This window comes from Nycticebus coucang, chromosome Y, assembly GCF_027406575.1.
Source record: "Nycticebus coucang isolate mNycCou1 chromosome Y, mNycCou1.pri, whole genome shotgun sequence".
NCBI lineage: Eukaryota > Metazoa > Chordata > Mammalia > Primates > Lorisidae > Nycticebus > Nycticebus coucang.
Window position 1 is genome coordinate 23995992 of NC_069805.1, and position 16306 is coordinate 24012297.

At 42.6% G+C, this 16306-nt stretch overlaps 1 protein-coding gene across 1 annotated transcript; it reads right to left on the reverse strand.

Annotated features, from left to right (window-relative positions):
• Positions 1-14444: 14444 nt before the first annotated feature.
• LOC128579133 (protein LLP homolog) lies at positions 14445-15041 on the reverse strand. The gene has a single exon (XM_053581382.1). It carries the CDS (start codon positions 15023-15025, stop codon positions 14651-14653), a length of 375 nt encoding a protein of 124 aa, XP_053437357.1. The 5' UTR covers positions 15026-15041; the 3' UTR covers positions 14445-14650.
• Between the last annotated feature and the right edge of the window lie 1265 nt (positions 15042-16306).

Genomic DNA, 16306 nt, shown 5'->3' on the forward strand with positions numbered 1-16306 from the left:
TAATCCAGTGAGAGTCTATCTTGGTTAATGGTGACAGGTGTGGGTCCAGTTTCAGTCTTCTACAGGTTGGCAGCCAGTTCACCCAGCACCATTTGTTAAATAGGGAATCTTTTCCCCACTGAATGTTTTTAATTGGCTTGTCAAAGATTAAATAACGGTAAGTAGCTGGATTCATCTCTTGGTTCTCTATTCTGTTCCAGGCATCTACTTCTCTGTTTTTGTACCAGTACCATGCTGTTTTGATCACTATCGATTTGTAGTATAGTCTGAGGTCTGGTAGCGTGATTCCTCCTGCTTTGTTTTTATTTTTGAGTAATGTCTTGGCTATTTGAGGTTTTTTTCTGATTCCATATAAAACGAAGTATTATTTTTTCAAGATCTTTAAAGTATGACAGTGGAGCTTTAATGGGGATTGCGTTGAAATTATATATTGCTTTGGGTAGTATGGACATTTTAACAATGTTGATTCTTCCCAACCATAAGCATGGTATATTTTTCCATTTGTTAACATTCTCAGCTAACTCTTTTCTTAGAGTTTCATCGTTCTCTTTATATAGATCTTCATTGTTGGTATATATAAAGGCTACCGATTTATGAATGTTGATTTTGTAGCCTGAGACACTGCTGTATTCCTTAATCACTTCTGAGAGTTTTGTAGTAGAGTCCCTAGTATTTTCCAGATATACAATCATATCATCTGCGAAGAGCGAAAGTTTGATCTCTTCTGAGCCTATGTGGATACCCTTGATTGCCTTTTCTTCCCTAATTGCCGTGGCTAAAACTTCCATTACAATGTTAAAGAGCAATGGAGACAATGGGCAGCCTTGTCTGGTTCCTGATCTGAGTGGAAATGATTCCAATTTAACTCCATTCAATATGATATTGGCTGTGGGTTTGCTGTAGATGGTCTCTATCAGTTTAAGAAATGTCCCTTCTATACCAATTTTCTTAAGTGTTCTGATCATGAAGGGATGTTGGATGTTATCAAAAGCTTTTTCTGCATCGATTGAGAGGATCATATGGTCTTTGTTTTTTAATTTGTTTATGTGCTGAATTACATTTATAGATTTACGTATATTGAACCAGCCTTGAGACCCTGGGATAAAACCGACTTGGTCATGATGTATGATTTGTTTGATATGTTGCTGGATTCTGTTTGTTAGAATCTTGTCGAATATTTTTGCATCTATATTCATTGGTGATATTGGTCTATAATTTTCTTTTCTTATTTGTTTTTTCCTGGTTTGGGGATCAGGGTGATGTTTGCTTCATAGAACGTGTTGGGTAGTCTCCCTTCTTTTTCTACCTTTTGGAACAGGTTGAGTAATATAGGTACTAATTCTTCTTTAAAGTTTTGGTAGAATTCTGACATAAAACCATCTGGTCCCAGGCTTTTCTTTTTGGGGAGATTTTGTATGGTTGATGTTATTTCCGAACTTGATATGGGTCTGTTAAACATTTCCACTTGATTCTGGCTAAGTCTTGGAAGGTGACTTGCTTCCAAGATTTGGTCAATTTCCTTCAGATTTTCATATTTGTGAGAGTAAAATTTCTTATAATATACATTAAGGATTTTTTTGATTTCTGAGGAGTCTGTTGTTATTTTGTCTTTGTCATTTCTGATTAATGAGATTAGAGATTTTACTCTTTTTTTCCTGATTAGGTTGGCCAAAGGTTTATCTATTTTGTTGACCTTTTCAAAAAACCAGCTTTTTGATTTATTGATCTGTTGTATTATTCTTTTGTTTTCAATTTCATTTAGTTCTGCTCTGATTTTGGTTATTTCTTTTCTTTTACTGGATTTGGCGTTGGATTATTCTTCCATTTCCAGTCTCTTGAGATGTCCCATTAAGTTGCATACTTCCTCTCTTTCCGTTCTCCTGAGGAAGGCTTGCAATGCTATAAATTTCCCTCTTAGAACTGCCTTTGCGGTGTCCCAGAGGTTCTGATAGTTCGTGTCTTCATTGTCATTTTGTTCCAGAAATTTGGCAATTTCCTTCTTGATCTCATCTCTGACCCAGCTATCATTCAGCATAAGGTTATTTAACTTCCATGTTTTTGTATGTGTATGCAGATTCCTGTTGTTACTCATCTCAAGTTTTATTCCATGATGGTCCGAGAAGATGCATGGAATATTTTCTATTCCTTTAAATTTGCTGAGGTTAGACTTGTGACCTAAGATGTGATCGATTCTGGAGTAAGTTCCGTGGGCTGATGAGAAGTATGTGTATTCAGTTTTGTTGGGATGAAATGTTCTGTAGATGTCTGCTAAATCTATATGCTGGATGGTTAGATTTAAATCTAGAATTTCTTTACTCAGCTTTTTGTTGGAGGCTCGATCCATCACTGCCAAAGGAGTGTTAAAATCTCCAACTATTGTAGAGTTGGAGGAAATCAAGTTGCTCATGTCTGTTAGAGTTTCTCTTATAAATTGAGGTGCATTCTGGTTGGGTGCATAGATATTAATACTTGAAATCTCATCATATTGAGTCTTACCCTTAACAAATATGAAGTGACCATTCTTGTCCTTCCTTACTTTTGTTGGTTTAAAGCCTATTGTGTCCGCAAATAAAATTGCAACTCCTGCTTTTTTCTGGTTACCATTTGCCTGAAATATGGATGACCATCGTTTCACCCTGAGTCTGTATTTGTCTTTTAAGTTAAGATGTGACTCTTGTATGCAACAAATGTCTGGCCTGAGTTTTTGTATCCAGTCAGCTAACCTATGTCTCTTTAGAGGGCAGTTTAAGCCATTCACATTAATGGACAGTATTGATAATTTGGTGAAATTTGGGGTATTGAGTTTTTTGAAAGTCCAGTGGCCATTTTCAATCCTTTTGCCATTGTGGAAGTTGGAGTTTGATCAGAAGTTTCTGAGTTAGTTTACTTTTGTAGTAGATGATTGGGTTGGTTATTATGGAGGATAGGTCTGAGAATATCCTGAATAGCTGGTTTGGTTATGGCAAATTTCTTTAGCATTTGTATGTCATTAAAGTATTTAATTTCTCTGTTGTAAATGAAACTCAGTTTAGCCGGGTACAAGATCCGGGGTTGAAAGTTATTTTGCTTGAGGAGATTAAACGTTGATGACCACCCTCTTCTGGCTTGAAAAGTTTCAGCAGAGAGATCTGCAGTCATTCTAATGTTCTTCCCTTTGAAGGTAATAGATTTCTTTCGCCTGGCCTCTTTGAGATTTTTCTCCTTCATATTAACTTTAGTGAAGTTAATTATGATATGCCTGGGGGATGTCTTATTGGGGTTGAGTCGTGCTGGGGTTCTGAAGTTATCTGCTATCTGAATTTCAGGTTCTCTAGGCATGTCTGGAAAATTCTCTTTGATAATTTCATGCAGAAGGGCCTCCGTGCCCAGTGAGGCCAATTCATCTGTTTCAGGAATTCCTATGAGATGGATATTTGCCTTCTTCGAGTTATCCCAGAGCTCTCTGAGTGAGTGATCCATTTTTGCTCTCCATTTCTCTTCCTCTTTGAGAGTTTGGGAGTGTTCAAAGGCTTTATCTTTGATGTTGGAGATCCTTTCTTCTGCTTGTTCCATTCTGTTGCTAAGGGATTCTACTGTATTTTTCATATCTTTGAGGGCTGCAAATTCTTGTTTCAGTGTGTCTAAGTCTTTCGTGGTTTTGTCTTTAAATTCGTTAAATTCTTGAGACAGCTTTTGAATTTCTCCACGAATTCCTAATTCCATTTTGTTAATCTTGTTTGCCATCCAAATTCTGAATTCGATTTCTGACATCTCAGCCAGTTGTTTGTGAATGGGATCTTCAATTACATCTGCCGTATGTTTCCTTGGGGGGGTTGATCTATTCTGGTTATTCATGTTACCAGAGTTTTTCTGCTGATTCCACCCCATGATTGTTTTACTCCCTTTGATTTTCCTCTGGTGTTTTGTCGAGGACCCGTACAGTGCTGTGGCCTGAGAAACTGGGGCCCTGTTTGGTGTAGAGGGGCTAAGTGGTTCTGACTTGTTTTCAGTTGGTTTCTATGTGACCCTAGTGAAACAGTTACTCTGGGTTGAAGTGTCAGCTGTGGAGAAATACTAGCAATTAAGTCACCCCACCCACCACAGGCAACAAATGGAAAAGGAAAATCAAACCTTCCTACAACCACACACCCAGGGTGCCACCTGGATAGTCCCCAGGTGAGTGACTCAGTTCAAAGGTCCAAGTCAATTGTCTCAGTCAGCAGCTGCCTTGGGTGGGAGAGTTCAAGAGGTCCCTGGGAACTGGATCACAGGGGTCTGGTGACTGCTCTAAAATGGCTTGCTCCAGTGCTGTGTGGAGTCAGGAAGAGCCACCAGTAAATAGATCAGTCTAGGAAGATTGATGCCTCCTCCCCCACCTTGCAGCTCTGTCACACCCAGTCGCTGCTAGCCGCACAGGGCTGTGACCCTCTGGTAAACTTTTGTCCTGAAATAGAATGATTGGGTATTTAAGAAAGTGAAAGGAGAGACCAAACAGAAAGTTTAATATGTTTGTAGATCGTGAAGTTGAAATGGAACTCATGAGAGAGAATTTATGAAAAAATGTACAGGTAATGCAGTAGACTTTGCTTTATAAAATTTAATTGCCTGTTTCCCTTTAATTTACAAATCACACTACAGGAAGTTATTTTACCTTTTCAGTAAGTGGCCTGAAAGAAACAATACCTGTGTCATCTGTACTGGTGAAGAGGAAAGACTGAACTTTAAAAGGGTTTAGGTTTATAGCCATTAACCGCTTGTATGGCCTTTAAAATCTTTTGATTTATGATTCCGTTTAAACAAATGTTTTAAACCTTTGGTTTTGTGGGATTACACCAGCGGTGCATCTTACAAGGGTATATGTGTAACTTGGTAAATGAGGAATGTAAGTGTCTTGGCACAGTAACTGAGAGAATGCCAGGAAGGCTATGTTAACCAGTGTGATGAAAGTGTGTCAAACGCTCTGTGAAGCTAGTGCATGATGCCCCATGATCATATCAATGTACACAGCTATGATTTAATAAAAATAAATAAATAAATAAAAAATAAAATCAAAAGTCTAAATTCATTTTTTTTCAAATAGTAAGACCATTGAAAGTATGAGAAAGACATATTTGGCTTATTTGGTGTGTTAAAACTCTATAGGAAATATTGTCAAATATGAAATGGTTAATTTTCTGTGGATTATGTTTATATATATATACATATTTTCTAATAGTATAAAATATTGGTCTACATTAGTGTATGTTATCAGTAATAATTATTAATTCATCTTAGAATGTGTGTGTTCTTTTTTTCTAATAATGGGCTAAGTCCAAAGTTTGTTCTTCAAAAAAAGTAATGGAATGATTGACAGGTCTCTTACATAGAAATTTCTGATAACTTTAGAGATCATATACCATTGGACTAAGAGCAAACTTCCAGGAATTTAATTAAAAAGCTAAAACAGGTGGTGCCTGTGGCTCAGTGAGTAGGGTGCCAGCCCCATATACCAAGGGTGGCAGGTTCAAACCCAGCCCTGGCTGAACTGCAACTAAAAAACAGCCAGGCGTTGTGGCGGGCGCCTGTAGTCCCAGCTACTTGGGAGGTGGAGGCAAGAGAATTGCTTAAGCCCAAGAGTTGGAGGTTGCTGTGAGCTGTGATACCAAAGCACTCTACTGATGGTGACATAGCGAGACCCTGTCATGAAAATAAAAGGTACTTTTCCATCTTTTGAGCTAGTTATAGCTGTCAACAATATATGTCCTTATAAGCAAAATTTGAAACATTTTTCTCTCTCCTTGATTTCTTCAGAACTTGAAAACCATTTATAAGTATTTTTAATTTCTGAGAATATAATTATGTATATAAGATCGATAAGAATTTGTTTTCTTCTATGGGAGGCAATAAAAGACACTGGTTAATTTACCAAGTCTTTGACTGAAAGACATTTTCAGAGGTGTCCAGACTGAGGTAAGGAATTCAGGCTGATAAAAATCCCATTAGAAAAACTGGCCAGATAACTCATCAATAACATTTCCTGATCTGTAGTGAGTAAAACATGTCACTTTCTGACAGGTCTGGGAATTCCAATTTACTCTGAGACCTCAAGAGAAGAGGAATTTAATGAATACATATAGGTATCTTATAGCATAGATAAAACCTTGGCTTGTGAGAGATTTTCAAGTCTGACCTCAGATTCCTTATAAAATGTTCCAGCAGGGCGGTGCCTGTGGCTCAAAGGAGTAGAGCACTGGCCCCATATGCCAGAGGTGGCGGTTTCAAACCCAGCCCCAGCCAAAAATGCAAAAAAAAAGAAGTTTCAGGAAATCCAATTGTAAAAGAAAGCCTTTAGTTAAAGCCTTGGTAAAGCTGAGATGTTTAATCAATATTCTTACCGCACTTGATACAAATCATCAGACCCAGTATACTGAAAGTACAGTTTATTTTGACAATTAAATTGATTCTGCTGTAATTTGTTTTTAGTAAAATGGAAAATTAGAGAAAAATATGATTCAAAAATAAAACACTGTGGCCCACCTGTATTAAATCACAGCCTTGTCTACAATGCAGGCTCATGGAATGAGACGTAGCTGTCTAACTAAACTGATCTGTTAACAGGCCTAAGAGACTGGCCCACGAATATAAAATTATATACAATTGTCAAATTTGCTCCAATTTCTGTTTTTCTTCCTGCATCTTAGCCCTGAGATAACATAGTAGGTTTTAATATGTAAAATCTTTTAATTTCAAAGTGGGTACTGAGGAAAAAAACAAAATTCAAAATATTTACCCCAAGATACATGCCACTCACATATTTCAGGATGATGCCCTCAGAAATAAACTACAAAAGCTTGCTGAGAATACTTGTCCCAATCTACAGACTAGATGCCAAAAAAAAGTGTGATTAGAGATTTGTCTAACTTTAAGACCGATGGAAAAAAACTTCAAAAGCCTTAAGGCTCAACAAAAATCACCTGTTGGCTACACTGGATGGAATCTGTGCAATATTAAACACTATCTTCTGGGTCTATGTAGATATCTCAGGAGAAATTAGAACCCGAATAACAAATTTCCCAGTAAGTGGTGTTGCTACAAGAAGGCCTCACAAGTGGCTCCACACCCAGCTGATTTTCAGGTATATTCACTTAAATTTCCCAGAACTTCAGATCAGTTTTATGGTAACTTTTAAAACTAAGTATTATCTTAAAGAACTGTGCTAAGGCAGTAAATAAAAACACTAATGTTCTCATCATGCAAACCTTAGCCTCAAAACCCATAACTTGTAGATACCTGTAGGTTGACTACTAAATGGTTTCATTTTCTTATCCTGGAAACAATCCTGACTTCATCCCTGTCAGTGTAAAAAAGCCAGGTTGGGCTTCTATTATTTCTTAACGCTGGTGTAATTTTTGAAATGTAATTTCCAGATCCTACATGCCAGAGGCCCCTGGACCCTCTACTCAAGATGCCCTCCCAACTGCCTCTAGTAGATGACCTTTGATCTCTGCCATGGCAAGCCCAGCCACCTCCTGAGCTACACTATGCCACCCTTGTCCTGCTTCCTGAAATCTGCATATGTTCCATCTGGTAACCAGGTTATCCTCGGGACTTGAAGGGAAAGACATGATGAACTCAAGGGAAAGTGGACAGGCCTCCAGGACATCCTACTTATGACCCATACAGTGGTCAAGTTGCCTAGATTACATCATTCCCGAATCCAGCCTTATCCCCCTAAAGAAAACCAACAAACTCATGCCGGACCAGTGGACTGAAGGACTGTGCAGAGATGAGGGTTAAAAGCTTCAGTTGTCGGAGCACCAGCTGCGGGTTCACACTTGGCCTGGGCCTGCTAAACCAAACAGCTTCAGTTGTCAGGATGGGAAGTATATTATTCTCAGACTTCTTTGTTTGTCATTTTATTTAGTGTTCTTCTCATCGTCTTTAGTTAGCTGTGCTTACAACTTTTGTTGTTCTCAGTGTAACTTTAAACCTCGCCATGGCCTAAAAAATTTGAATCCCAGGACAAGTGCAGTAAATCTCAGTAATTTCTTCCATTTAAAGTCTATTTCATAGATATGAAATGTAGTAATATGAGTGAGGAGTAAAAGAACATGTAGTGTGCAGACTAGGGCAGACTTGACACAACTAATCTGGTCAGTTTGGTCCTGCCAGACCTTCACCCCATGGCCAGACAGGTTCATCCTGAGGGCTGACACAGGCACAGGAGAGAGCTGGGCTCTTTCTCTCCTCTAGCACTGCAGTATTTCAGAAGGGCAGATCCCAGCCAGGACAGGCTGGTCTCTCTTTGCTTCTCTTTTCTCTGGGCCCTGCTTCCCTCTGTGAGAGCTTCGTGCTTTAGAAGGCTACTCTCTGTGGGGCAGCCTGTCTGGCGACATCGTCAGCATCTGTGGATCAGCTTGATGTGTGAAGCATGGAGTCGAGTCCTGGAGGGAGAGGAGGACAGCTCGCTGCTCTGATTCCCTGTGTGTTGCCCCATTTCCGTGGATATATGGTCAGTACGTGACAGACACGGTCCACATCCAACACTCTTCCTTGGTCAGCACAGTTCTTGGTTCACACCTGGCACACAGCAGGCACTCAGTAAGTGTCCATCTGGTGATTAATGCAGAGCCCATGTCACAGAGTTTGCTAACAGGATGATGGATCACCTCACTCCTGACTCAATCAGCACATTGTGAGTGGTTCAAAATATAGGCAGCATCAGTGTTTCAACTTCAGAGACACCCCATGAAGGAAAAATTGTTCCTTAGATGATTTAAAGTACCACTGCTCTGCTCTCCAGGAAACATTGTGAGAGTGAGAACAATGCTGGGGTGTGATGGGGGTTTGGAAGGAAAGCAGACCGTGAGTCCCCAATTTGGCATCATGCTCCATGTGGGCTGCTCTCCATTTCCAGTTCCTCCTTCGTGGAGACACTTTTGTTTTGCCTTCTCTAGTGTACTGGGGAGAATGGACTAGGGCAGGAGGAACTGAGCTCAGGGTGCAGGGCAGTGACACGCCGGTGCCTCTTGAGATGAGCTGTGGGGTTCTCTCCTCTTCCTTGCTGAGGCCTGGCTGTAGCTCTGTCAGCATCACTGTCTGTGGGCCTTCAGCCTCTTCTTGATCACAGAATTCTGGGGAATGGAATTTGATGGATTTGCTCATTAGCCTCTTGTATTACTGAGGTTGATTTGATTGTGTTTTCTTTCTCTCATTGTGCATATGAAACAAATTGTTAAAATACATCTCAGCAAATCCTTTTCCTATATCCTGGACAGATGGAGAATGCCATTGTGTGGGAAATGCAAGGCAATGGATTTCAAATGTCACCACATTTGCCCATCTCTCTATTTTTTATTTTAGATTAATATGAGGGTGCAAATGTTTAGGTTACATTATTTTCATTTGTAAGGTAAAGTTCAAGTTGTAGTTGAGCCCTTCATCTGGGGGCCTGCTGAGCCCCCTCACATTGCATATGTTAGGTGACATCCCACCACTCCCCCCTGCCTCCCCCATCCCCTCTCTTGTCTCTTCCCTCCCCCTCCCTAGATTATACTTGTGTTTTTCTCTCATGTGGGTGTGTAGTTGTTTATCTATTTGGTTTCATATTACTATTGAGTACATTGGAGACACCTCCCCCATTCTTGAGATACTTTACTAAGAATGTGTTTAAATGACATCCAGGTAAACACAAAAGATGTAAAGTCTCCATGTTTTCTTATGGCTGAATACTAGTCCATGGTATACATATACCACAATTGGTTAATCTATTCATGGCTTGATGGGCACTTGGGTTGTTTCCATGTCTTGGAAATCGTGAATTCAGTTGCAATAAACATTCTGGTGCAAATGTCTTTGTGGTAAAGTGATTTTTTTTTTTTTCTGGGTAGCATTTATGTTCTTACAGGTGAAAGCCAGGCCATCATTTCTGTTAGTCCTTAGAGTCAGAGCAGGAACGTACAGGGATTGTCCAGCCAAACCTGCAGAGTGGCCACCGGCTTGGGAGGCTGCATGGTGAATTGGAGGGGGGTGCAAGTGGCCCTGCTTGGGGTTCTGCTCCATCCCTGCCAGATCCTGTCACTGAGACCCCCTCACAGGTGAGGTGCCAGTTGCCTTGTTGCTGCTGATTCCCCTCCCCCTCCCCCCACTCCTTGGAGTTCCCTGGCCTCTACCCCCTCCCTTCTGCTCCTTTGCATTGTGGGCCCAGCAAGTCAGGTTAATCACACCTCTCAGCTCTCCGTCTACAGGAGTTGGAGAAAGGCCCTCTTATATTTTATAGGTTTCTTTCTCCCTGTAGCCACAGGCCACTTTCACTCCTCACCTCTCCCACTCCCCACCTCTCCCACTCCCCACCTCTCCCACTCCCCCCATACTGTGTCTGGTACATGGCCTGCAGGAGGCACCTAACCAGAGGTTTATAAAACAGGGAGAGGTGTTGGGCACGTGTTCCTTATTCACACACAAGCCGAGCTGTGCTTTAGGGCCTAGATGTTCACAGTGTGGCTCCTGCACCAGCAGTGATACCTGGGGACTGTCAGAAATGCAGTCTCAAGCACTGCCCACCCTGCTGAGACAGCCTGCATTTGACAAGACCCCCCAGTAAATCCGTCTGCTCGGTCAGGTCACAGCAGCTCTGATCTGGTATTATTCTGTGTCTTCCTTTTTCTTTTTCTTTTTTTTTTATTGTTGGGGATTCATTGAGGGTACAATAAGCCAGGTTACACTGATTGCAATTGTTAGGTAAAGTCCCTCTTGCAATCATGTCTTGCCCCCATGTGTCTTCCTTTTTCTACTTAACAATACACAGTTGAGCTCTATCTGTACTGCTCTGTATGTGGCCTGGTTTTTGCTTCTAATTGCTGCATTTCAGTGGCATTTGCCCATGTTGTCTACTTCTCCACTTCCCTGTTACGGACGCTTCCTCTGGCCATCATGATCATATTAAGTGACCCTTCCCTTCTGGCTAGAGACAATTCTCTGCTCCAATTTGGGATCATTCCTTCCTCTAAGGAATTTATGTCTGGGTCTGAGATGTGGCTGCCCAGCCTGGGCAGATAGTCTCTTGTAAGAGTGAATAAAAACTTGGCAGCAGTGACATGGGCACATGCTGAAAGAGCAGGGCAAGGGGGAGGCCACAAGGGAGTAGAGAAGAGGGACACAGAATGTCCTAGTCCCTTCCTAAGGCCCAGTGCACTAGTGTCTTTAAAATGCTTTCTTTTCTTTTTTCTATTCTTTTCATTTTTCTCATCTTGTGTTGTCTTTTCATTTCTTTCTTTCTCTATTTTTCCTTCTTTCTTTCTCTATCTCTCTCTTCCTTTCTTTTCTTCTTTTTTTCCTCCTTTCTTTCTCTGTATTTTCTTTCTTTCTTTCCTTCTTTTCTCCTTTCTTTATCTGGCTCTCTTCTTTTTCTTTTTCATTTTTTTATTATGGTTATATATACATATATATATATCATAAAATTTACCATTTTGAACATTTTTGTGTGTACAGTTCTGGGGCATTCGCACTGCTCTGCAACCAGGACACCATCTCCAGAACATTTCCATCATCCTAAACTGAAACTTGGTACTTCTCCTTTTCTACTGCCAGCTTGTGTTGGTTTTTAGTCTGTGTAAAACAATAAAATGTAAAGAATTGGGCATCCTTTGTGAGTCAGCACTCAGGATGTCACCTGAGACTCACCTGGGGGCTGGAAACTGCTCACCTGTAACAAGAGGCATGTGATGGGTCAGGAGGTAATGACCTCGGCTCACAGGGAGGCTCCAGTTGTCACAGGGATTTTCTGACCTCAGATAGAGCATCTGATTTCATAAATGCATATTTTAAGAAAGAAGACAATAGCTTTCATTAACCTTTCAAAGGGTCTCAAGAGTAACCTCAAAAAAAGGTTACTAATGGATGGGTTTGTTGAGGAGGAGAAATCGTTCTTTCCTCTCAACAGCGCTCAACACACCACTTTTGATAGCCAGTGTGTGGGTCCCTGCCCCCCACCCAGGAAGCAGTTATCAATGGTGTGTCCACATAACCCAATTCTGACACCACCTACCCTGGGTTATAGAGGATCCTGCAGGCTATAGGCTCAGTGCCCAAGATGTCCCCATGGTAGGTGCTAACTGGAGGTAACAGGCTGTCACCCACACTGACCGACTGGCCATATTGGAGTTCCCACAGTTTGCTCAAATGGCTCACAGAACTCAGAGAAATGCTTTCTTATATTGACTGGTTTATTATATTAATAAAGGATACAATAGTCTGGGGACGGTGGCTAACCCCTGTACTCCCAGCACTCTGGGAGGCCAGGGAAGGTGAATTGTTTGAGCTTAGAAGTTCAAGACCAGCCTGAGGAAGACTGAGACTGTGTCTCTACTAAAATAGAAAAAACCAGCCAGGTGTTGGGCAAGTGCCTATAGTCTCAGCGATGGGGAAGACTGAGGCAGGAGGACCACCTGAGTCCAAGAGTTTGAGGTTGCTGTGAGCTATGATGATTCCAGGGCACTCTACACAGGGCTATAGAGTGAGACTCATCTCAAAAAGAAAAAAAAAAGTATGTAATAAAGATCACAGAGCAGGATAAGATGGAAGAACACAGAGAACGAGGTATGGGGGTTCCCCTGCCCTGTTTGTGGTGCCACCCTTCAGGGTCCTTTGGGGTTCCATAAAGGGTTAATTACCTAAGTATGATTAATTAAATTACTGGCCATTGGTGATCAGCTTGACCTTTATCCCCTCTCCTCTCCCGGGAAGTCAGGGACTGGGGCCAAAAGTTTCAACCCTCAATCACGTGGTTGCCTCTCTTGACAACCAGCCACCAATTATCACTTCCACACTCCCCAATTGTCTCCTCATTGGGACCAAATATGCTCCTGTCCCCCAGGAAGTTCCGAGGGTTGTGTCTGATGCTCTGTGTCTGACGCTCAAGTCACCCAGGACATCACAAAGATTTTCAGAGCTCTGTGTGAAGAATAAGGGCTATAAGGGAAAAAAGCTAAATGTATATTTCTTATTATATGACAGTGTCACAGATGATCTCTTCCTTTATTAGGAGAAATAGACCTGAGAATTTGCAGCCGCTCAGGACACAGTCCCTGCCCTGCCTGGGCTCAGTCCTCAGAGGGCATGGGTGGTGAGTGTGGGAGCCCGGAACTGACCACCCTTGGGGAGCAAATTCAGGGGCAGGACACCTCTGGGCTCTGTAAGCAGCCCCAGTCCTGCTATTAGGGACACCCCAGGGAAATGCAAATGGAACCGCCAAGTCCTATTGGAGACTTTCTCAAGGACAGCAGTGGGCACCATCTCCACCTAGTCTTCCTCCAACACCCAGGGACCCTCAGAGTCTCTGTGAATCAGGCGAGTTTTCCAAGCAGGAGACCCTGGTCCTGCAGTCACACATCCCTGCCTTTGAAACATGACTCCATTCTTCCCTGCTTGCAACCTCACAGTCACTTTGCAGCCCTGCATCACAGTTTCTTCATCTGTTAAACAGGGACGGTCCAGTCCCCTACTGCTGGACAGGGTCGCTGTGCATTCCAGGCCAGTTAGTGAAGGCAGAAATGTGTCTTAACCTGAAAAGCTGCTGGAGATGCAGCTCCTGGAGGGGCCGAGGAACCACACCAGCCACATCAACCACTAGCTGAGTGGTCTGACAGATGCTTACACTTCTTGAAACTTAGTTTCCTCATCTGTCAAGTGGGACTAAAATATTTCCTATATAATAGTGTTGTTCTCAAAATTAAATGAAGAAATCTGTGTATAACACTGACTGTCTTCCACATGCAATGTACCAACATGAGAGCTACTGTTATCATGAGACAGAGCAAAGGTTGGGGAATGAAGTTTTTCTATGTTTGATACAGTGTCTTTAAGACCAGATGTCACAGGCTGGTAGACACATAATGTTTGTGGCTAGTGAATGTTTTGTTTGGCCCAAAGTATTTGTAAACAGAAATTTTTATTTGCTGTCAATGATGAAAAATGAGGAGATGTTGTAGAAAGTCCTGACTTTCAAGTCTTTAAATTCTTTTGGAAAAAATTGGAAGAGGCGACAGTGGTGGGCTGGAGCCCAGCAGCTGTGACTCATGGGTGCTTCCTGTATACATCCCACAGGCCTCACCCTGTGTGGCCTCGACCGAGCTGGTCCCTGTGGGTGTTGCTGGCCTAGTACCTGGGGGCCTATTGGTTTGACCTCCATCTTAGAAATGCTTTATCCAGTTTGGAGCTGGGATGTGAAGAAGGTGGAATGAGCAGGACAAAAAAAGAATAAGAGGAGAAAGACTTAGGTTGTATCAAATATATATATATATTTCTACACACAAAGTATCTTTCATTCTGAATTATACAAAATCAGATCTACTGACGTAACATAGCTGAGTTCACCCTTTTTCGTCAGTGTCATCATTTGTCTTATCTTCACTGACTACAGATACCAGGTTGTCAGAACACCACTCACAACTGTGTTACCACCACAGACTGTGGACGTCTGGTAACACCAGTCGCGGGGCAACGCCCAGCTGAAACCAGCACAGCTTCCACCCATCCAAGAAACGCTCTGTTCAAAGTTCCCGAAACAAACTTGAAGAGGCCTGCTGGGTGTGAACTGAAGGAAACAGCGCAGGTTGGTCTTGCTGGGCGCTGAAGTCCAGGTATGTGTTCTAACCGGACATCTGTCTGTGGCACTCTCCACGCTGCTCAGAGTCTACCAGGCCAAACCCTTCGCCGCCTTTGCCTTGCTCTTCCCCTTTCTTCTCTCTCTCTTTGCCTTCAGCCTTTTTCTTTCCCTCTGGTTCATCCACACTGGGTACTGCCCCTGCTGGTCAAGAAGAGTCTTCTTGTTTCTCTTGACGTCAGTCTCCATTTTCATGTCATCTTTTTCATCCTTCACCACAGTCTGCATTTTCTCTTGGTCATGTCTGGGGACAACCACAGTTGCTACCTGTTGAACATCCTTCATCAGAACGTCCCTGTCCACTCTGAGAATGCTTTTAAGTCTGCTGAGCTCCTTTGGGGCATTCTTTTTCCTCTTTTCAGCACACATCTTCCTTTTCCACTTACTCCGTAAGCTTTTAGCCATGTTTTACAGCCACGCACGCTGCAGGATACCGCCGACCGGAGAATCAAATATTTTGAAACACACGTTTCCTGTTGTTTTAGATCTAAGAAAATTCCATCATCACACCTTGCCTCCCAGCCAGAGCAGCCATGGTAAGAGCTCAAGCTGTCTATGTACCATGAAGCCCTAGCCACTGTCTCTGCTGCTGCCACCAACTCTGCAGACCGAGAGCCACACATGTGGTGTCGAGTGACAGGAGACACAGCTGCCTCAGGGCACTGGCCAGGCCAGGTCACTGCAGCCCTGGTTCCTGACGTCCACGTGACATGTGAGTGGGGGGATGGTCACTGCAGACTCTGACAAGGAGATGTCACTGTTTAGTGACCAGCCCGGCTGACTGTACAGAGTCACAGCTCCATGTGATCTGTCTGGGGAGGTACTAAGTGACTGCGCCATCAGCTGTGATTGGTGTCAGGCTGTGACCGGCTTGCTATTGTACCACCCAGTTTTGTTTTCCTTTTGCCCTGCCTCACGCTTTTTTCCTCATCTTGCTTCCCCAGGGATGCATCTCCAATGAAGCTTTAAATTCGTGATTTTCAACCTGTGTGCCGTGAGAGGATCTCAGGTGTGCTGTGAAAATTCTTTTTTTTTTTTTTTTGTAGAGACAGAGTCTCACTTTATGGCCCTAGGTAGAGTGCCGTGGCCTCACACAGCTCACAGCAACCTCCAGCTCCTGGGCTTAAGCGATTCTCTTGCCTCAGCCTCCCGAGTAGCTGGGACTACAGGCGCCCAACACAACGCCCGGCTATTTTTTGGTTGCAGTTTGGCCGTGGCCAGGTTTGAACCCGCCACCCTCGGCATATGGGGCCAGCGCCCTACCGACTGAGCCACAGGCTCTGCCCTGCTGTGAAAATTCTTAAAGATCATTCATTAAACTATTTTTGAAAGAAGTTCCAAGCACAGTAAGTATATTCCTTTTTAAACTCTTTTTCTTTTGATTCACATAATTTGAGGGCACTGAAGAACTTTAACTATAGGTTCAAGTGCGCCATGAGATAGGTTGAAAAGCAGTGCTTAGCCTGTAAGCTTTCCACAGGCTCTGTTTTCTAGGGAAACTGAAATAAAATGTATACATTCATAGTAGAAATCTTGTAAAGTGCTGAGAAAAATAAAGATGGTAAAGTAACTCACCCACAATCCTACTACCCAATGATACCACTGTGGATACATTGCACATTGCAGGGGTCCTCAAACTTTTTAAAGAGGGGGCCAGTTCACTGTCCCTCAGACCATTGGAGGGCC

Excerpts from the sequence above, each read along its gene's own strand:
- LOC128579133 (XM_053581382.1), bottom strand. The coding sequence starts at position 15,025 with ATGGCTAAAAGCTTACGGAGTAAGTGGAAAAGGAAGATGTGTGCTGAA.